This window comes from Musca vetustissima, unplaced genomic scaffold, assembly GCF_032173495.1.
Source record: "Musca vetustissima isolate MV318-11 ecotype Yass unplaced genomic scaffold, APGP_CSIRO_Mvet_v1 utg1603, whole genome shotgun sequence".
In the NCBI taxonomy this organism is placed as follows: domain Eukaryota; kingdom Metazoa; phylum Arthropoda; class Insecta; order Diptera; family Muscidae; genus Musca; species Musca vetustissima.
This window is the reverse complement of record NW_026884791.1, coordinates 339944-363512: the sequence shown is the minus strand read 5'-3', so window position 1 is coordinate 363512 and position 23569 is coordinate 339944. Positions and strand designations below refer to the sequence as shown.

At 32.4% G+C, this 23569-nt stretch overlaps 3 protein-coding genes across 3 annotated transcripts in view; 2 read left to right on the top strand and 1 right to left on the bottom strand.

Moving 5' to 3' along the window:
• The window catches only part of LOC133331800 (embryonic polarity protein dorsal-like), a 199983-nt gene that overhangs the window by 89609 nt on the left and 86805 nt on the right, over positions 1-23569 (top strand). The window lies entirely within an intron of this gene.
• LOC133331787 (gustatory and pheromone receptor 32a) lies at positions 11063-15662 on the top strand. Its single transcript, XM_061540158.1, has 4 exons — positions 11063-12157; positions 15227-15289; positions 15352-15441; positions 15507-15662. Exons 1-4 carry the CDS (start codon positions 11063-11065, stop codon positions 15660-15662), a joined length of 1404 nt encoding a protein of 467 aa, XP_061396142.1.
• On the bottom strand, positions 16090-23256 carry LOC133331805 (endoplasmic reticulum transmembrane helix translocase). Its single transcript, XM_061540181.1, has 8 exons — positions 22348-23256; positions 18316-19268; positions 17296-18253; positions 17028-17224; positions 16734-16876; positions 16529-16661; positions 16328-16471; positions 16090-16257 (listed from the first exon to the last, which is right to left on the bottom strand). The coding sequence occupies exons 1-8, from the start codon at positions 22727-22729 to the stop codon at positions 16138-16140; spliced, it is 3030 nt and encodes a 1009-aa protein (XP_061396165.1). The 5' UTR covers positions 22730-23256; the 3' UTR covers positions 16090-16137.

The following is a 23569-nucleotide window of genomic DNA, read 5'->3' as shown; positions in this document are numbered from 1 at the left end:
ATATAATGGACAGAATGGACAATATGAGATCCAAGCTAGACAACCAGAAAACAGTTGAAAGCCTCGGAAACTTATCATATATAGTAATAACAACTAAACTAGGGCGTTTAAAATTTATTATTGATACAGGAGCAACACACTCCATAATTAATCCTGGAACCTGCTACCCTAAATGAAAGATTCCTTGCAATATTACAAATGTTAAGACCCTCCAACATATTATAACCATTATAACCAAAAAGTAGCTATACCAATTTTCAAAGAATTTGGTACAAATACGGATACAAAAATAGAGTTTTTAGTTTGCAAATTTCATAATCAATACAACGGACTAATTGGCAATAACATATTAAGGAAAATGAAGGCAATTGTAAATATGAAAGATAATGTTTTGAAAATTGAAGAAAATGAAATACCCATTCGATATACAAATGACGGTATTGAATACTATTTCGAAAAACAAGGACTGCATCAAGTCACATTAAGTGTTGAACAAAAAAAAAAAAAAAAAAAAAACGGCTTAGTATACAATCCTCCAACCATATTAAACGATAAGAATATCGAAATAATGGAAGGAGTATACGAAGCTGAAAATTACAAAATTAGCGCTCTCGTTCAAGTAAACGGAGATTTACCAAAACGAGTTGGTTTAGGAGCCCATGATACTGAAGAAATTACATCAGAGAATTTTTATACACTTGACTTTGATGACAACATAAAAAACCCATTAGAACAAATCCGTATAGAACATCTAAATGAAGAAGAAAACAGGAAGCTTATGCCACTTAAAAAAATATAAGAATATATTTTACTCGGAGGAAAGTGACTTAACATTCACAAATGCCATTAAACATGAAATAAGGACTGTAAATAACGTTCCAATCGCTGCAAAAACCTATCGATATCCGTACGTACATAAAGATGAGGTAAAGAAACAAATAGAGGAAATGTTGAATAAAGGAATAATAAGACACAGCCACTCTCCTTATTCAGCACCGGTCTGGATAGTTCCGAAAAAGATGGATGCCAGCGGAAAAGTTAAATGGAGACTTGTCGTAGACTACAGGAAACTCAATGAAGTAACTGTAGATGATAAGTATCCAATTCCAAACATTGACGAAATTTTAGAAAAACTTGGACGTTGTCAATACTTTACCACACTTGATTTGGCGAAAGATTTCACCAAATCGAAATTCATGAAAAAGATATCCCAAAGACTGCATTTAGTGTGGAAGGCGGACATTACGAATTCCTTCGTATGCCATTTGGACTGAAAACGGCTCCAGCCACCTTCCAACGCATAATGAATATTGTATTGGGTGACTTAATAAATAAAATCTGTTTGGTTTATTTAGATGATATTATAATATTTTCAACTTCTCTTCAAGAACATATTGAATCCATAACCAAAGTTTTTCAGAGATTGAAAGAAGTAAATTTAAAAATTCAGTTAGATAAAAGCGAATTTATGAAAAGAGAAACTAACTTTCTTGGGCATGTAGTATCAGAAGAAGGAAATCAACCAAATCCTGAATAAATAATCTGTGTGCAAAAATTTTCTTTACCAAAGACAGAAAAGGAAATAAAGCAATTCCTTGGATTAGCAGGTACTACAGCAAGTTTATGAAAGATTATTCAAAAATTGCTAGACCAATGACAAAATGTCTTAAGAAGGACGCTACCGCAGAAGTCGAAAATGAAGAATACATAGAAGCATTCGAATCTCTTAAAAGATTTTAACAAATTCACCCATTTTAGCATACCCAGATTTTAATCAAAAATTCATTCTTCAAACGGATGCAAGTAAATTCGCACTTGGAGCTGTCCTAACCCAAAATGGACATCCCATTTGTTATGCTAGCCGTAGCCTAAATGGTGCAGAACAGAATTATAGCACCATAGGAAAGGAACTCCTTGCAATAGTATGGGCAAGAAAGTATTTTAGACCCTATCTCTTCGGAAGGAATTTGTTGATAGAGACAGATCATAGGCTATTAGTTTGGTTATTTTCTATAAAAGAACCTAACTCTAAGTTAGTTAGATGGAGATTACGTTTACAGGAATATGATTATGACATTAAATATAAAAAAGGAATTATGAATGGTAATGCTGACGCATTATCTAGAATAGAAATTCACTTCAATGAAGATGGAAGATGGACTATTCCAGAAACAAATAATCCACTTAACTTTTATAAAAGACAAATCATAATTCATAAAACAATGTCAGGATCACTAAAGATAAAAAATGAACATATTTTTAAGAATAATAGAAAACCAATTTACGCAAAGCATTTGATGAGGAAACTCTAATTACTTTACTAAAAAATCGTTTTGATCCGGAAAAAACAAATGCAATTTTCGTAAATGACGAATCTGTTTTTAGTGAACTAGAAAAAGTTTTTGATAAATACTTTGGAGAAAACCAAAATTTTAAGGTATTACGCTGTAAATTTCTCCTTAAGGAAATTATAGATGAAAACGAATTGACAGAAATAATAGAAAAAGAGCATCTAAAAAATAACCATAGAGGAATTAATGAAAATTTTGCAGAACTAAAAGTTGAGGTATATCACCCACAATTAAAATTACGTATAACACAATTCGTTAACAATTGTGACGTATGTAATAAAGAAAAATATGAAAGAAACCATGTTAAACATCAATATAAAATTACTGAAACACCTGACGAACCCGGAGAGATCATTCACGCTGACGTCTTTTATAGCCTAGAAAAAACACTATTTTTAACATTTCTAGATAAATTCTCAAAACACGCTCAAGCTATAAGGATAAAAGATCGATCCTGGATCGAATTTAAAAAATCGCTAACACAATATCTCTCAACCGTTGGAAGCATAAAAAAATTGATTATGGACAACGAATTAGGGTTTAAAGCACTGCCCCTTCGAGAATTTTTATGAGAACAGGAAATCAATATACACTATACCTCAAATAATAATCATACCTCAAATGCGGATGTCGAAAGACTCCACAATACAATAAATGAACATATTCGACTTTTAAAACATGACCCTAACAAAGACAATGAAAGCGTTGAAGAAAAAATGTATAGAATAATAATGTATTATAACAATACGATACATTCAACAACTGATAAAAAACCAATAGATTTCAAAAATGGAAAAATAAGTCAAGATGAGTATCCTTTAATTAAAGAAAAAATAAAAAGACAAAATAAAGGACCATAAAAAAATAAACGAAACCCGTGAGAATGTAGAAATCCAGACAGGACCAATATATCTAAAAGACGAAAGAGGCGGAAAAAATCATTTCAAATTTCGAAAAGTGACAGTAACTCAATTAGATGGCGATCATGTAATAACAGATCGAAACCATAAATATTATAAGTCTCATATAAAAGGAAAAAGAAATTCCAAACTATCAATGACAATTCAGGATAAACATGATCTAACTATTGATATTATTCTTTTTAGATGAAATTTAAAATTCTTTTTCTATTATTCACTTCAATGGTGAACAATATCCAAAGCCAACTAATGGAAATACAAGACCTAAATGATAACGAAGGATACATTCAAATTAAAGACGGCGACATAAAGATCATTAATAATTACCGCAGAATATATCACTTTATTAATTTAACACTTTACCACAACACTATCGAAATTATAGATACAAATATTAACTCTTTACACGGCTCAATATCAGAATTAATACCATTATTTGATGCAACAATAAATAATTTTAATCTTTTGAAAATTAAATTAGACAAGGTTTAATAAATGGCTTGGGTAAAGGATTGAAATTTATTACAGGAAATATGGACAGCGATGACGAGCAAGAAATCAGATCATATCTTACAAATCTAACGACAGTTACTAATGCCAACTCAAACGAAATAGGAAACATGGCACGAATAAGTAACATACTTTCGATGCACATTCAAAATGTAACTAACCATATTAATAGACAACAACATATAGTTAAAAAATATATCAATAAGTTTCGCAGTGAAATCGAAAATAAGATATCTTCATTAGAAGATGAAGTACCTTTTCTAAGACACATTTATCAGATTGACAATGATATAAGCTTACTTAAGAATCACATTGATGACATCGCTGGAGTAATATTTACTAGTAAATTAGGCATAATACCAACAGACTTACTCGACGAACAAGAAATTGAAATAATAGATGACTTTGAAAAATATACAAGGACAAAAGTTGCCGTTTCCGTTCAAAAAGACCAAATTATTATCATCCTCTCCATACCCCAATTTTCCCATTTATCCTTTACACAAATAATCCTGGAGCCAATACCTAACAAAATGAATAAATCAATTTTTGTAAAAGAAAATAAAATTTTAATAGATAATAAGCAAAATGTATATTACCCAAATACATCTGATTTATATAAGAACCTTAAGAAGATTGACGATCAATGTAAATTAAGCATCTTTAAAAACAAAACAGCAAGTTGTACTCTTAAAGACAACAAAAATACAGAATTAAAAGAAGGAGTTATTATATTTAAAAATTTCATTAAAAATTTTACAAGTACTTGCAATTGTGAAAAAGAATGTATTAATATTAGCCAAAATTTTATAATTAAATTCGAGAATTGTATAATTAATGTCGGTAATTTAACTTTCAAGAATGAAAAATTAATTGTTAAAGAAAAAATAATACAAACTTCTCTTCTAAAACAAGTAAAAGAAAATGGAACATATAACGAAATAAATTTGGAAGTTATATATATATAAAACAAATAAAGTACGAAGATGATTTTAGCAAAACTCAACAGATAAATAGAATATATAATATAGCATCAAATAGCACTACATTATTAATTTTAATAATCTTATTAATTGTAATACCTATATTTTGTAAAAGAAGGGCAACCATTCTCCAAATTTCGTCGGAGCCTCAATCTAACCGAGGGGGAGTTACGATATCACCCCACCGCGTCCTAATTTTAAAAATGGTTACCTTTCATAAATAACACGCGTTTTCTGTTTTTCTTGCACTTGCTTCTTTAGCAATTATATACCAACCGCGTCCTAATTTAAAAAATGATTACCTTTCATAAATAACACACTTTTCATTGCATTTGCTTCTTTGGCATTTTTTAAATTATTAACAAATATCATTTTTGCAACACGCTTCTGTCGTTGACCTAAAATTTGCAAAATCATTAATTTTCTTCCCAACCGAAATCAATCAATAATTATTTTTCCAACACTTTAACTTTTTTTTTATCCAACACTTTTTAACTTTTAATATACCAAAATTGTATTATTGTAATTTAGTCAAAGAATTGAACTCGAATAAAGAGGTAGCAGAAGCTACAAAAGAAAAAAACAAAAATAATTTTGTTTTTTTTATGGTTATTAAATACTAAATTTAGTTTTATGTTTTAACATCAGTCTCATATTAGCATTGATCATCCTCCTGATGGCAGTTAAAATGAGGCAAAGGCGCAAAACAAGTATACAAATTAAAAATATAACCACACATGAAGGAATGTCTAGACCTCGAATGGAAATGACTGTATCAGAAAGCCAATTGGCAGCCGGCACAACAGAATCTGTTATCAAAACAAAACAACTAGCAAACCACAATATTAACTTGAATCAACGCGACAGTCTTTATAATCTGCCATATTTCTAAACACATCAATCGAGACGCTTGATAATTCGAGAGGGAGGAGTTAACGGCTCACCCTAATAAACATCAAACTAAACATGCAAACCACCAAGTAGAGCATTCCCATCATTATGCTGCGCAAGCACTCAGTCAAATCAACAGGAATCTGACACCAGGGCAGTCATCCGCCACACACACGCGCATTAATACCAGCGCGCTGCAAGTGATGACTCGGCATAACAACGAGCACGGCCAAGCTACAGTAAAATAATAGTTTTAAGTTAAATTCAATTATAATCATAAACCCAAGAAGACAAGAGGTGCATAGCACCGCAACATAAAGGTTAGAGATTAAATAAAACTATCACTTCTAACATTAACATATATGTATATTGTGTATGTGGTATGCACGGCTTCAGAGTAATACTCATCCGAAGGTGGAAATTTTGTGCGTAAAATTTCTAAAAAACCTATTTTTCGGACCAAATTTTTAGATCTGTCAATTGAATGATATGGGTACCCACGATCTGTAAGGTTTTTTCCGTTTCGGATGAAATAAAATCATCATCGTGAAAATCCATCTACTAGAACGGAGGGATCTATCCTTCCAACAACACGAAATTTGGCAAAAAAAAAATGTTTTTGAAAATATCGCCGATTTATTTGCGTTTTCTGTGGATCATTTCCGTTTCAATAAATGACCTGTTAGGGATTTTGAACTGTTCCGAAAACAGCGTTAAATACATATAGACTTTTTGGAAATTTTTTGGGTTCTTCAATGCAACATGTAGTACATCTTAGCCTTCAAATGAAATTTCGCAAAATATACATGGACTGGAAGAAAAATTACAGTACTTCCTGGAAACCGCATGCGCATCAAATGATTTTGAGGATTACGCGATTTAGACGCAATTTAAAATGCATATTTAATAATATAGTTTTATTTTAAGATTTATTCCCATTTAGAGAACCCCAATGTTAAATCCAATAATAACACGTGGGTTTATGTCCATTCAGAGGTTATGTGTTTTATTGTTAAAAGAAGACTTTGGACTAAGAGTAAAAGTTACGGCTAAAGGAATGATGAAAAATAGAGTTGCCATATAATATGAATTCAAATACAAATGTGTAGTGTAGCCAGATAAGGCATAACTATATTAATAAGGTAATACATAACACCCAAGATTTATCGGAAGTGTCTTGTTATAATCCGCAAGGTGTATACTTATACACAAGAAGTGATTATTTCTTTATAGGTAAAATTTTCCGTGAAATTTAGGTAAAATAGAAGAATAACCCCTACATTTTTACAGAAATAAAAATAAATATGATATCATTTTTTCGAGCCAAAAACAAATAATTTTCCTCGATATCTTGTTTTGTTGTCCCTGTAATTCACAAACCGTTACACAGACTTGTGTGATTTTGATATCATTTGATTCACCATGATGTTTAGGTTATGTAGATATTTTTAAATTAATTTTTAGGTTGATACATTTCATTAATATAATAAAAATTTATATATTTACTAGCTGACCCGGCAAACGTTGTTTTGCTTATCAATATTGCATCAATATAAGGTTGGTAAAAAAACATTTACCACTAAGTTTATGTCAATAAAAAGTATAAACTGGTATCCCAATGCACATAACAGTTTATAATTTGGTAGAACTTATTTCACCAAATTTTTTTATTTGTTTGGTTATTGATCCATGTTTTTTTTATTGCTCCAACGTTTTTACATTATCTTATTTGTCCCTTCTTGAAGGATTCTTAATTACAATATTATTTTGTTCATGTCCAACTGTCTATCTGATTTTTATATATAACTCGAAAAATTATATAACTCGAAAAATTTTAGATATGGCATAGAAATTTAGTGGTTTCCGCTCAGTTATAGGTATATTTAATTTTTAAACAAATTGTTAATTAGTTTTCAGATTGCCGTTAGAGATTGGTACATGCTTGATAAAAATTCTTGTAGGCGATCTTGAGTTATAAACGATGTAACTAACACAACGTTCGATTATTCCAATTTCCCGACTTTTTGATGTTTTCTCAACATTTTCTTCGTAAAAAACTTCCCAATGTAATTTTAAACAGCCGAAGAAAGACGTGAGTGAAATCCCTGCAAACATTTTTCAAATCTTTAAAAATACATATGAGAAACCATAAAGGCACTTGTAATGCGGAATTGCCTCCATGTAGGATTCGAATTTAAATGTATTCTTCCCGAATATAAGAAAATGTTCAATAATACCTTCGTATTTTGTTGACGTATTTGTAATCGTATATATCGAATTACTATCATCATTGAATATGTGTTGTATTTATAAGTTCAAAACAATTTGTTCCATTACTGTGCGTTTTTAATCGTCCTTACCGGATTTTAAGTACTTGGAAAATAGTAACAACAAATCTATTTAATTGCATTTAATTAGGTATTCCCCATAGGGTGAGAAACTTCTCTCATAATTGCCGGTATAGTTTTTGGTATAGAGTCCAAATAATGGAATCGTTTAATCTTTACTTTACCATGTCTTACTGTGTTTTATTTGAGAAAAATTTCACAACCTATACATACCATGCAAATTTCTTCACATAACATAAATTATATTTTCAAACTAAATAAATCTTGATTTTATAGAAAACGTGAGCAAATAATGATAGCGATTATTCTTACTCTCTCTTTTCGATTTCTTATTATTAAATTTAACTCTAATGAAAACATAAATTTATTTTCATATACAATAGTTTTCAAGGCAATGACAATCCAATTAATTGTAGAAAATTAACATATTTTGAGAATTTTCCATAATTGACAATTACTTAAAGATATACGCTGCCTATTTTCGCCCAAAATATGCCAAAAAAGAACTACGAAGAGATGAAACCATAAAGGTTCGATATAAAATGTGTGGAAACGCTAATATCTTTCAAAATATATTTTGCAACATTTTCGCGGATTTTTCTCAAAATGATGTTAGTAATTTGCTATATACGATTACAAATACGTCTACAAAATTCGAAGGTATTATTGAACATTTTGATATATTTAAATTTGAATCCTACATGGATGTGTATGTGCCTTTATGGTTCCTCAAATATATTTTTAAAGATGTGAATAATGTTTGCATGGTATATTGACTTAACCGATTTCACCCACGTTTTCCTTCGTTGTTTGTCATTGCATTGAGAAGGTTTTTACGAAAAAAATGTTGAGAATAATCGAACGTTGTGTTTATAACTCAAGAACGTCAAACGATTCAAAGGACTTTTAAATCGTTTGTGGCCAATTATTGTATCGAGCTTTAATGTTTAAATAAATTGTTGTTTTTTAAGACATATGGTTTTTTGAGTTAGTTAGATCAAAACTTCTAATTTCATAAAATATGTGTATGTTCTAATACTAATAATGCACGCGAAAATTACCATGATAATGGTATTCCCGTCAGATATTTGATGTTTTGTCTTATTTTCTTTAGAGCCCAAGCTGTTGGATATGAAATCTCATTTTCATATTTGTCAAAAAAGTTTGTTATTTTTCGACAATGTTTCTTTTTTTTTTTTTTTTTTTGCCCGACAACTTGAAATTTGGATGTGGACTTATGTAACCTTAAACCACAACTTATTCAAATGTTAAATTATAGCTGTTGAAAATGTGAGGATGTAAAAATCCGATTACCACATTTCACGATTTAGAGTTAAGATATAAAACATGCATTTACAATTATAACAAGGTATACGGCGTCAACATTGGCCAAATTATTCCCCCATAACTGTCAAAAACTATTTAGAGAATATATAGCAAAAATATACAAATTTATAACGGCAATCTAAAAACTAATTAACAATTTGATTAAAAGTGAAATAAACCTATAACTGAGCGAAAACCACAAAATTTCTATGCCAAATCTAAAATTTTTCGAGTTATACACTGATTTCAGAATAAAAATCAAAAGCACAGTTGGACATGAACAAAATGATATTGTAATTAAGAGTCCTTCAAGAAGGGACAAATTAGATAATGTAAAAACGTTGGAGCAATAACAAAACATGATCTTCTACTGAAAAATAAAAAAACATTTGGTGAAATAAGTTCTACCAAATTATAAACTGTTATGTGCTTTTTATTGACATTAATTTAGTGCAAATGTTTTTTAACAACCTTATATTGATGCAATATTGATAAGGCAAAACAACGTTTGCGGGTCAGCTAGTACTAATAAGATATATACGTCAATACTAATACCAAATCATAATATGAAATACGAATGAAAAGTAATATACCTTGAGAAAAATTTAAATCAGCGTTGACGTATTTCGGTAAAGTTCATAAAAACTAACACACGTGTGTTTTACTTTTGTGGTAAATAACGTTGAACGAACTAGTAGAATTTTAGAATTCCAATTACATACTAAGTTATTTTGTAAAAATAAGAGATATTCATTTTCTTCATAACATTAAGTAAAATAAAGTAAAAAAGACAAAATTTTGTGCCATTTTGTTAAAAAATACATGAGTTGTCGATCGTATCCCTTCTTGTTTGCATGTACAAAACAAAGAGAAAATTTTTCCAGTAAGATTTTTCAATATTCAGTAATACAAAATTCCAAATTGTTACAAACTATCGGGTACGCAGCACGAAAGAAAAAAAATATGAAAATTATTTAAATTCTATATAAAATAAGTTTAGTGAGATCATAAAAACTTATCATTGAAACCCAAACGAATTTCCGATTATTTCTTACTATATATTTACTTTGACTATTTCGACTACAATACTAACAAAAGTTTATTCTATACGAGTTCCTTCTAAAAGCTTTGAAATATAGCGTATGTGTGGGTCAGTATGTATCAAAGATTAGCGATAAAAAAATAATTAGCGTAAAAGTATGTTTATTAATTGATTTGAAATACTCGTTATTGTAACTAGTTACACGCACAATAAGTAAGGTATTCTTAAATGTTAGTGGCCATTTATTTATAAACTGCATCCACATAAACACGTCACATGTTGTTTATTTATGAATGAGGATATTTCATAAAAGATGAAGATGGGTGTGTGTGTGTTTGTCGGTTTTTCAATTATGATAGAATTAAAGAATGGTTGACTTAGCAAATGCAGGAGAAATACCACTAATGCTCTATGAAAATTCCACAAACAAGACTAATTGTGAACTATTTTGTGAGAGAATATACATTTCACTTAATGTACCATGATTATTGTAGCATTACATTCAGTGGACTTTTAATAAATAATTGTGTTTGCGTATGTATAGCACACATATTATGTATTAATATTTTGATCCTTTATCATATTCAGAGCACTCCACATTGACCATTACACATTTTGTACAAGTTTTTGTTTATTGTAGTTAGTTAATTGAAATAGTCTGACAAGTATACATCTTTTCTATAAACACATTATGTGTCCTGGACCTTTGAGTGTTAACATGAAAGAATCAAAAATGAAACAATCCCCGGAACTTCAAAACCAAAACGATGCCATTATTTTGAATGGGGTCACAACTGGTAATACTAAAGCGAAAAATGTTCTCAATGACATTACGAGTATACTCCTCATCCTGAAGGCTACTGGATTGATGCCACTTTATGAGACATTGTCCGAGTACGAATTAGGAGCACCTAAAGTACTTAGTCGAATGTATTCGATAGTTGTACATTTCATGGTACACGCAATGACTATCTTCAATATGTACAATTTATTCTCGGGCGGAAGCAATCAACTTTTCTACTCTTATCGAGAAACGGACAACATCAACTATTGGATAGAAATTCTTTTATGCATCGTCACCTATACCACGACCGTTGTAGTATGTTCCAAGAATTCGAAGGCATTCCTCAAGATACTCAACGAAACGCTTAAAATCGACGAAGAAATAAAGCAACGATTTTCAGCTACCATTGTCAATAATTGCGGGTTTGCTGCTAAATTCATTGTCCTTATTTTGGCTTTTCAGTGGTACATTGTCCTCCTCAAAATTCTACTAATCGATCAGCCATTAACGGCTACCTCATACATCATCATTAGTGTTTATTCCATTCAGAATGCCTTGTCGTCGATATTCATAGTTTATTCGTCGGTGTTGCTGCGATTATTGTCCGTTCGCTTCGCTTATTTGAATTCAATTATAAACGGCTACACTTATAAGGAACAGCAAAGGACGAGAAGATTTCGTGCGCGTATACCGAATAAGGAACACACGGCGCCGCCACCGCCTATGAGCAGTTTCCCAGATGATTCTCTCTTTGCTTTCCGCATGTACAACAAATTGCTGCGTCTGTATAAATCGGTCAACGACAGTTGCAGTCTAATATTGGTTGTATATATGGGGTATTCGTTCTATTCGATTACAACGACAACGTACAATCTCTTCGTACAAATTACAACCCAAATGGAGATGTCATTCAATGTACTTCAAATATGTTTTGCACTATTATTTTCGCATACGGCTATGTTAGCGCTATTATCACGATGCTCCGGCGAAGCCACCGATCAGGTAGGTACATTTCTAATATATAAGAGTATTTTTTTTTTGGGTGCTTAAAATTTCAAAATTGAATATTATTTGTCGAGACTTATAATTTTTTCAATTTATAATGTTTTAACAACAATAACTATAACGAACACTTAAAACTGTAATGTATTATTTTAAAATCATTACAAGTTAACATGCTAATATTATAACTTTACAATTAATTTAATAATTTGGAGTACAGTGCTTGCTCCCGATACTTGAAATTATTTGTAGAGTCGTATCTACGAAATTAAAAAAATACAACTTGAAAATAACTTAAAAATTAATATGAATTTAAACTAAAATACAAAAAAAACTATCCCCTATACGTGCAGCGAGTAGAACATTTATAAAAGTTGAAATTTGGGCTATCTATCTGCCCTTGTAAAATATCAATCGCTGAAAGATATTGAGGGCGTAAGTAGCTAAGGGAGTAATTTTGCTCTCTCTATAAATAAAATCATTAGAAAAACGTTTCACCATGTGCAAAGAGAAGAAAATCATCGGCATAAAGTATACCCTTTGATCCATTTACTTCATGAGGGAAAATGTAAATGGAAATGTTATATAGATGGGGAGACAATACCGAGCTTTGCAGCACCCAACATCACATTGTACCCATAGGTGAGAGGGTATTCCCAACACAAAAACACACAAACCTCTATCAGAAGCTGTTGAATAATTTAACCATCGCAGGTTGAAACGAACAACATTTTGTAATAATTTGTACAAATTATTGAGTATACGAACGAACATTCTCCCACTCCCTGTAATCCAGAATAACTTATTTTTCCTCAAAGCGGATTTTTTCACTCTCGAACTTGATTCAGAATAAGGGAAAAGTGATAAAGCGAAAAAATTCGCTGCGAGTTCTGGTTCAGAATAACTTGAAAGGGAAGAGCGAACAAATTCACGATGAATTGATGTCCAGAATAAGGCTGAAAATTTATTGATTATTTGTTACCGATACCAACAGCCTTATTCTGGATATTCGCTGGGAGATATCTCGCATGTAAAAATTTTTTCGCTTTCACATTCTCGCCTTATTCTGAATGAATAGGGAGACGCAAAAAATGCGAGATGCGGATTCGAGTTTTCGAAAAAAAAGATTTGTGTTGTCATATTGTAATTTAAGTTGCAATGTATGTTGCCCCATTGTAATTTAATTGTGTAATATTCACCCCTATTCCGTATGTCGTCGTCGACACAAAACGACGTCGAAGAGTGTCGTCTTTTGCAAATTGGTATTCCCTATGTCGTTTTCGACATTTATCGATAACTATTGAAACATTTTTGGTATTCCGTAACAATGTGTGACGACGACGATGTCGAAGATTTCTTCGTCATAGTTTTTGTTGACGACTGAAGCGTTTGAACATTTTTTTTTTTAAATTAAAAAAAAAACACGTCCGGACAAGAACAGGATACGTCATTCTAGAATCTATTCAATACTTAATGCAAAATAATGTGTAAATAAAGAAAAATATATGGGATCTATATATAAATCTAAACCGATTTTGACCAATGTCAATAGGACTCGTCTATGTGGAAATAAAATTTCATCCCAATTGGATGGATTTTTTCCAAATTTCATCCCGTTCGGATCATAATGGTGGCATGTAACTTGTTTAAAATAATACATTAATGGAGGGATATGCATAAATCGACTGAAAAATAATTCTATGTACATAATATATACTAAAAAGTAACTATGGGTCTATCTCGTTTCTTTTTGGTCCTTGCAAACACATTTACCAAGACATAATGCCCTGTGCCACAGTGCGGTGAAGGATACAAACACATTTTTGCCCAAAAATATGCAACAAATTTTTTGTTTTTATTGATATTATCGATAAATAGTCGACATCGTCGCATGAGTGTTACAGAATACCAAATCAGTGTCGAAGTGATGTCGATGCGAAGTGATGTCGAAAGAGAAACGTCGTCGACAACGACGACGACATACGGAATAGGGGTGATTATTCAATATTTTATTTATTGATTTTATTTATTAAAAATGTTTACTTTTGATTGTTATTTAAACTTTATAACAATACAAATGTGAAATATCAATAATCCGGTGTATTAATGCTTTGTAATTAAAAGAAAATAAATTATAGTTTAAAAATATGGCAACCTACAATATGGCATGTGAAACAGCTGTTCATTGTTTTGATGCAATTTGGTGCAACAACTACAATAGATTACAAATAAAAGAACATTTTTTATGATGGCAAAAATTCAACGAATAATGGAAAGAAATCGGAGATTGAATTAATTAATTCGCAGTTTTTTATTTCTCTACATAATTGTGTGCCTTTCTATTTAATTTCGATATTTTATCTCCCCAAATTCTTAAAGTGGCCAGTTATGTTATGATTTGCTCCTACTCCTTTATTTCTTTCTTCAAATCATTTACACGATAATTTTGATAAAAAATATTTTTTGTAGCTTTATTTTTGTTCTTTCATAATTTTTATTTTTCACTGTTAAGCGGCTCATCAGGCAAATTTGCTTTTTCCATAGTTTTTATTTTTTTTCTTGAGAAACAGATCCTCACCCAAATGTCTGTATTTCGCATCCAAAATGCATCAAACTCCACTTAAATATTCCTTATTACCTTTAAATCGTCATAGTATAAATAAGTATTGTGTAAATATTTTTCATATAAATAGTTATTATTTATGTTTTTGTAGACAGCTCCCTTTGAGTTTATTAGCGAAAAATTCGCACAAAATTTCATCTCATTCTCCTACTCCCTGTAATCCAGAATACCTAATTTTTCCCCAAAGCTGATTTTTTCGCTTTCGAACTTCATTCAGAATAAGGCGAAAGCGAGAATGCCAAAAAATTCACAGGAAAATGTTGTTCAGAATAAGTCGAAGGGGAAGAGCGAGTAAATTCACGTAGAATTGACATCCAGAATAAGGCTGCAAATCTGATTCGAATTCGGGTGACTACTTTCATTCGAATAGACTTTCGATTGTTTTAGTGAAACTGACTACAAATGTTATGAAATGAAGATGTTGTATATATTTTCTATTTTTTCAGGCAAATTTAACTTCGCAGATCCTGGCACGAGTATATGAAAAATCAAGGGAATATCAAAATATAGTTAGTTATAGTTATACATACCCCAACTAGATACAACATCCTATTGATTGAATAAATTTCAGGTTGATAAATTTCTAACAAAGAGCATAAAACAGGAAATGCAATTTACTGCATATGGTTTCTTTGTAATTGACAATTCGACTCTCTTCAAGGTAATTCCCACAAAATGCTTATACGTATTTAAATTCAAAAATATGGTTTTCTATTCTTCTTCAAGATTTTCTCTGCGGTTACAACATATTTGGTAATATTGATCCAATTCAAACAGTTGGAAGAATCAAAATTGGACGATTCAGGAGGTCTAACTACAACCACAACCACAATCACCCCCGTACCAATACCTACAACTTCAATGAATGAAACAACTCAATGAGCGAGAATATACCAGTAAATTGCGTAGATATATATATTTTTTTTTTTTTTGCTGCTTCTATGTGACTTATGCATGTTTGTATTTGTATGTATGTTTATATACATCATCATTAATTTGATTCATTAATGTTAGTTATTCAATAAAAAAAATTCAAATTATATTTATATTTGTTTAAAATCTAAATGCATCATATGTGAATAAAAGAAAACATCATAACAATGTGGCGGTGTCGCTTTCTTAAATTCTTAATTTATTATTAACCTATTATTTTTTTCGACTCAATTAGAATTTCAGAAAATAACAAATTATTTTTTATTTCAAAGTATAAACTAAAAATACATCCACATGTAAGATGGCCCATGAATCCATTTAATTTCTATAATCCCCATAGGACTGTATTTTTCACATCATCATCGCTGCCAAATGTTTGACCATTTGATTGGGGTAAGGTAAATTCTTTGGATTGAATTGCTATTCATGAATTCAATATACTTGATTTTCTTCTAGTCTCGCCGAAGAGGAATGAACAAACTCTGTCGAGCACATACGCAACAATTGTATCTGCTAACAGCACATATAACAATATTTGTCGGAACTGGAAGAAGAATGAAGTCACACATCAACTTTAGTAATAACTGTTGTAGCTGCGCCACAATTAGACTTACCTCGCTGGGGAAATCAACGATTTCAAAAGTATTTGTTAGCTCAGGCGATAAACCCAAGGCTAACATAAAAACTAAGCCAGTCGATATTAGAATGGAGTAGAGTAACAAGCGATTCTCTCGTAAACTCTCCATAAACGGATGGCCCTATAGAAATAATTCAGTTACAAGTCGTTGCCTAAAATACTAATATAAGACATTTACCTTGTAATTAACCGCAAATGTTGAAACTTGCAAGGCCAAACATATTATGTACACGGTACTGTTAATAATGTTTGGCTCGAACTTTTGCTTTTCTTCAACATCCATATCAATGTAAAGTTTCACTTTACCCTCTCTAAAAATACAACATTAATTTAAAAATGCCACAATGTTTACCCATATTAGTTGTTATTGTTGTTTAATTTACCTTGGTGGTGCTCTAGCAGTTGCCTCTTGGGTCAGATAATATAATGCTGTAAAGTGAACTGCAAATTGGCACAATATAGTGGAGACGGTGTATAAGTTGAAAATGTTTGGTAATGGTGCCGTCCTGGACAATGTTTTTAAAGGCTAAGTAAAACAAACAAAAATGACAAAGAAAATGGTGTTTGATTAGCAATTATTGCTAAAAAGAAAACTGAAATGAACTCTTGCTAAAACTGCATTCAATTAATTAAATGCATATATATATATATATATATATATATACAGGAGTACCAACCTTAGATCTTGTAATAAAAAGGAAACACGCAGCAATGAAAAGTCCCTGCAATGTAGCCTGCGTGTCACTGAATTTCACACCATCGATATATAGTACAGATTGGCAATAGGCTGATATGAGCGCATTCAGGGCTAAAATCTTAAACATTTGTAAAGTGGTGACCAATGTACACCTACCCTGCTTTATGATATGGTTAACTGAAATTAATAGAGAGCAGATCATCACGTGTTGCTTTGTTAAATTCAACAAAAAACAGCATGTTACTTACCACACATTATAGAAGATGATTTACTAGTAAAAGGTGCAGCTATACTAGCATCTCCTAATTTTACAACTGATACTTGATCCTCGTCTATTTCGCGCAGTACAGATTGCAATCGTGCTTGTGTTTGTGCCAACTGCTCACGTCTTTGTTGCAGTGCACGATCTCTGGGCGAAAGAGCTTGTTGATTGTTCTGGCGGGCACCTGCCCTTTCAATAGCAGCATTGCGACCTGCTGTCCTTTGACTGTTTGATGCAACAACATTGGAGTTCTCTGCAGCGGCGTTGGGTGCTGCAGCAATGGCAGATGGCGATGAAGAACTCTTCTTAACAGGAGCATTACTAAGTAAGGAGACACCAACATTGGCATGCTTAAGGGCGCCCACGTCGTTTGTGCCATCACCACACATAAGAGTACAGAAGCCCAGTTGTTTCAAAGTGGTTATTACATATTCTTTTTGTTTTGGCGCAAAGCGAGCGCATACCGTAATGCGTGGTAGTATTTTCAACATTTTTTTGTATTCAAAGTCCTTCAAGTACTGTAGTCCTTCGCCCGTTATGCATAAATCATGTTCTGCTAATGTCGCCTTCAAATCACCCGATAACTCTAACACGGTTTCGCCGTCAATGGATTCCCATTGCCAAGTACCCCGTTGTTTCGTAGATTGTGTTAAAATCAGAAGTTGCTTGCGAGTGAAACCCAACTCCTTGGCCACATGACATGCAGTTAAAGGATTGTCGCCAGTAATCATAACGACTTTGTGCGATGCTTGAATAAGTTCCTTAATGACACTCTTAGAGTCCGGTTTCATGGGACACGAGATGATGACAAAGCCAGCAAATGTCAAATCACTTTCAACATCTTCCCGCTTAAGTTCACGAACTTGCTGTGCACTTAGTGCGCCAAAATCCTTTATGCCCAAAGCCAAGACTCGAGCTCCACGACGGGAATATTCCAAGAAAGTCTAGCATTGAAAATAAATGAATAATGTAAGCAAACTATCAAATGAGGTCCGGTGGTACTTACCTTTTCATAGTTTTTAGGCACTTCCTTAAGCATTTTCATCAACACTTCTGGTGCTCCCTTTACTGTACCAATATAATGGACATCATTACTAAATTGTCCCAAATGACCTGCCAGCACGGACATACGTTTAAGAGCAGATGAAAAATAGAAGCGTTGATAGATACGCAAAGGCTTCAGTTTTCCACGTTTAGGAATTACACTTTCCTGTTTGGTCAAATTCCAATCCACCGCTGTCAACGTTGCCTTTTCTAGTGGATCCCCAACCAGTCCATCGTCCAACATCACTAGCGAATGGCATGTGGCCAAGACTTGTATTGTAATGTCTTCAGCTTTGTCCATGGGGACAATTGCACCATCGTCGTTGAGTCCTGCAACTCCTTCTACCATCAAGTTGTCGGAGGTTAATGTTCCCGTTTTGTCAAAACAGCAAATTTGGACTTTGCCAGCAAATGGAATACGGAATGGTTCGGTGCAGAATACAAACAATTTGGACAGTTGCATTAAGGACGTATTGACAGCCAAAGTTAATTCGATTGGTAGATCAGGCGGAATAATGGATGTCAAAATGAGGGTACATTCCAAAAACAGTTTGTAACGATTTCTTTCCGGGTCTTCGCTGCCTTTAATCCATACATATGCTGCTGCAGCTATGGCGAATATCATGAGAAAAACGATAAATGCGAATGTTTCTAAGTTGTTCTCCGTTACACGTTTAACTCCAAACAGAATTGTGCGTAAAAGCTTTCCTTGGGATGTGCTGAAGCCATTGCGTATTACATAGCCAATGCAACCGCCATCAGGAGCTCGCATTGCGTCCTTTGTCGGTGCAGTATGCTGTACGACCTTAGTGCCACCAAACAGCACAAATAATTTACCATCGCCTTCAACATCGAGTTCTATATTTAAGTTGTCAAGAGACTCTAATGATTCCTTCATTTGAGGTACAGATTCGCCTAAAGGGGAAAAGTAGAATGATTTTAAAGATGAGATGCCGATTGCATTGATAGAATACATTTTAAAAACACCGAGTAAGTGCCCTATGTTTGGTATGAAGTAATAGATCATATAGATGATTCGAGCTCTATAGGTTCATTCAAAATTTAAACTATACCAAATACCTTCAAATTGTACCAAATTTATTGTCGCTTAGCACACATACGTACGAAAAATCAAAACTATGCACTATAGGTAATTTGCCCTGTTTTTGAGGCAAAAATTAATAACAGCGGTGTTAAACGATTTTTTGATTTTTTTAATGATTTATATGTACAAGAAAGGGAAAACGCAGTTTTCCACAGTAGAAACCGGATATAACGAACAACGGTTATAAGCAACTACCCATATAACGAACAAAGCTAATTCTTTGTCAGATATTTTCATTAGTTTTCTTAAACTCAAAAAACGGTTGAAAACTATTAGGGTAGTGTGTTAAAAAAATGTCGACCCCGCGATCAGCTACCACATGCGCCACCAGCTACCACAGTTTTTCAAAGAATGTAATGAACGTAAATTTGAGCAAAAACTCGTGGTTTATTGGAACCGTCGTCAAATCGCTTATAGTATATGGTTAACCGCATTGGTAACTATAAAAAGACCAAGCTATGTACTATGTAATGATTTTTCTAAAATAATAATAAAAAGCAAAATACTTTTTGTTGATAAACATTTTTGGGTTGGTATAGATTTTGGCCGATATCTTCGAGACCAATAGATCTTTCGCAGTGATTCTTACAGAAATGCGATATAAATACGCCTACGAACATATTCCATCATTCATAATTCATTTTACATCTTTAGTATGCTGGCTTTAGGCGTATATATTGAAAATTTGTCAAATTTTTATTGAGGCAAAATACTTATTACACTCACTGTATGTATAAACTGTTTTCTCAAAAAAATAAATGCCAATATAATATTATATAACCTCTTATTATTTTATAACCTCTTCTGTGTCGTGCACCAAAAAGAAGTAATTTTTAAAAGTCGGTGAAAATTTATTAGCAAAAATAAATAAATAACATTGTGTAAATGAAGTGAATAAAGAAAAAAAATACAAATTGTGAAATTACTATTCCTTAACATAATTAAAAAAGCTGGATACCTTTCTTGGACAGCAATCCTATCAATTAGAATCTGATCCCAAAAAAAGTGTAAGTAATGAAATCATAATAAAATATTCCTTTTTCTATATTTTTATTATTGCAACATTTTTTTTTTTACAATAATGGAAATGTTTGTATTGCCTGTACCCAAAAATATTCTGTGAATACGTTTTATTTTCCTTTTGAAACTTTATGTAAAATCTTTATGTTTGTAATAATAAAATGTATAAATAAAAGCAAATGTTTTTTCATTTAAAATCAACAAATTATTTAATGAAACCCGGAGAATAAATTATTTCACATATTACTAAGGACCTATAAAATAATATATTATCACTCATCGATTACATTATGCATTATATGGATAGTATAGAGCAATATATTATTTTCGTAGGACATGCAGCGTGTTACGGATAATGCATACTGTAATCATCAAATCATAGTGGCTGTGCATTACTCGTTCGTTTACCATCGATTACATTTTCCCACTGGGATCTTATATAACCTCTTATAGCTGTAAAAATTCAATTCGCAGAAATTTCATATCGAAACTGACATTCAATTTCCAAATGGAACATTTTATAGCGTATGCATCATACCAACAAAATATTTAATAAGCATGGTAACATTGTACATATGTGCATTGCGTAAAAACACTTAGTTGCAAAAAATAATACACGTAACTAACGGTAAATCAAGGATAAAGTCCAAAGTTGTCCTTTTAGTTGAAATAGCAGTAAACGAACGATTTCACATTTTTCAATTTGTAATTGATTTTCTTGTGATGACACTTTGAAAACGTAAGAAAGGTCTCATATACCTGTTTCTGTAATTTTGAAAGCGATTTCTGCAGTTTTTGTTGAATTGATTGTGAATAACATTGCATAGATGTGCTATGTATGTAATAGATCCATTATATACGCATATTGAATCAATATTTATTGAACTCAAAACAATATTTATTGAATTCATTTTGTCGCCATTAAAGAAGAAATACATTGAAATTAAGAATGTATTGAGCTGTGTATGCAGTAGTGAATAAAGCTGGAAAAGTTCTAATGTCAAAAATGTTATCAAATTATTGCTCGATTTTAACCTCTAAAGTCGCAGATAGAATCCATAAATATTGTTAAACCCCAAAAAGAATATGTTATTTTTTCCGATAGTTTATCGGCGATGTGTTGCAAATATGCAAATACAAAATGGAAAGCAATAATTTGAATAAGGGATGCGTTTATTCAAGTAATATTAAACTTGTTTGGATTCCTGGTCATGCTGGTATAACATGAAGTGCTTTCGCCGATATAGCTGCAAAAGCATCCAAAAAGAAATCAAGATTTTCTCTCGTTGCATAAAGGCCATACCATTTTATAATATTGTAGTCCTTGGCCCTATCTGCTAGGTCGCTACATCAAATAATCTAATTATAATAATAAAAATGTTTTTGAAGTACTAGGGTTCTGACCCCCTTCAATTGAATAGACGTTAAAATATTATTAATCTAGTATATTGTTAGTTTTAAGCTTTTGGTGTAGCCTATATTTTGTTGTTTTTTGAATCGCTCTTGGCCCTTTGGGCTAGGTTCTCGTATACGAAATAAATTGAGATTGAATTGAGTATTACACCCCTGTACCCACGGCACTGCTGCCGCGTAAAAATTTTTGGGCGTTCAAACATTTTGGCAGGAATTAATCTTTAGGTATATTATATCTAAGAACCTAAAGCTTCTTTTGAGATAAACATTTTTCTAGGGTTTTAATTTGACCTATATAATGCAATATAGATAAAACGTAAAGAAGAATGCATATACCAGCTACATATTCACAATCGCCCGTTTATCGGCAGAAAAAAATATGATAAAACACCGACTGATGGTGCTCCACCCTACATAGGTTTTTTTAAACATGATTAGTTTTCATTTTAGACTTACCCGTTAGCATACTTTCGTCTACTATGCAACTTCCGCGCAACAACACCAAATCGCAAGGTACTAAATTGTCATTTTGAGAACGTGTTATGGACACTAAATCACCAGGAAGCAGATGATTCGATGGCAACAGTTTCCACTTGTTGTTTCGGTACACATTCAGTATATACGGTTTATTACCCATTCTACGGATTTCGGACATATTACGCAATTGTTGCTGGACCAGAGTACATTCAAAAACAATCAACATGAACAACGTAAAAAGGGAGTAGTACCAGTATTCATCTAAACACCACAGACCCACAGAAAATATTTGAAATACGAAGAACGGTGCTGTTGCTCGTTCAATGAAGAGGTCGAAGAATTCCGGCACTACCATTTCCATGTTATTTATCCCATAGGTTTGTTCGGCCAATGTTATGGATGAATCTGTCTCTAGGCCACGTGACTTGGCATAGTGACTCAGCAGTTCGTTAACGGGAAACTCTATTCCTCGGAATGTGGCCTTATCTTCGTCCCAGACATACTTGGTTTTTTGGAAGTAAAAGTAGAACACCTCGCGACCATCTTCATACTTGGCGCTCTTTATGGGCACAAACTCAGACGAGCCGTTATTGGGTGTGGGTACAACTTTAACCAGAACTCCAGCTTTCGGTACTTTGACCTTACGACAATTTAGGAATGCTAAGACATGTACGCTCCAATAACAACACAACAATGTCAGTATATGAACAAATGCAATAGCCGCTATAGAAACTAAACCGGCTTCATAGTGCTCCTCGATACCGTATACTGCAATCCATAAATAAAATGCTCCAAAATACAACGGGACAAACGGCAGTATAAGACCACTCAATACAAGGGGGTTCCGTACATATAGTCCAACATACTGAACTAGATCATCCAAACTGCCACTGGCATGTCCACCAGTGCTCTGGGCCACCATCTTGTCTCCATTGTCTCCGTTGAGCTCTTTTAAATGCTGGTGGTCTGCAGCTCTGTCCTTTTTGCCACCACTCATTTCAATGGGTATTGCGCTATTTTCTATTTACTCATTAATTTAAAGAACCTTCCATTTAAATTTCCCAACTAGATTCAAGAAAGTGCAAGCAATTTGCTAAATAATTTTTACGCGATTGACAGTTGATGTGTGTGACGTGTCTTCTTCTTCTTCTTCCGACATATGTTTACACACAGATGTCAACTCATATGTATCGGTGGGTTC

Coding starts and splice junctions, on each gene's coding strand:
- LOC133331787 (XM_061540158.1), top strand. CDS start 11,063: ATGTGTCCTGGACCTTTGAGTGTTAACATGAAAGAATCAAAAATGAAA. Junction 15,290..15,351: donor CAAGGGAATATCAAAATATA/GTTAGTTATAGT, acceptor AATAAATTTCAG/GTTGATAAATTTCTAACAAA. Junction 15,442..15,506: donor ACAATTCGACTCTCTTCAAG/GTAATTCCCACA, acceptor TTCTTCTTCAAG/ATTTTCTCTGCGGTTACAAC.
- LOC133331805 (XM_061540181.1), bottom strand. CDS start 22,729: ATGGAAATGGTAGTGCCGGAATTCTTCGACCTCTTCATTGAACGAGCA. Junction 18,254..18,315: donor TGCCTAAAAACTATGAAAAG/GTAAGTACCACC, acceptor TTTCAATGCTAG/ACTTTCTTGGAATATTCCCG. Junction 16,258..16,327: donor TCGTTGATTTCCCCAGCGAG/GTAAGTCTAATT, acceptor TTCTTCTTCCAG/TTCCGACAAATATTGTTATA.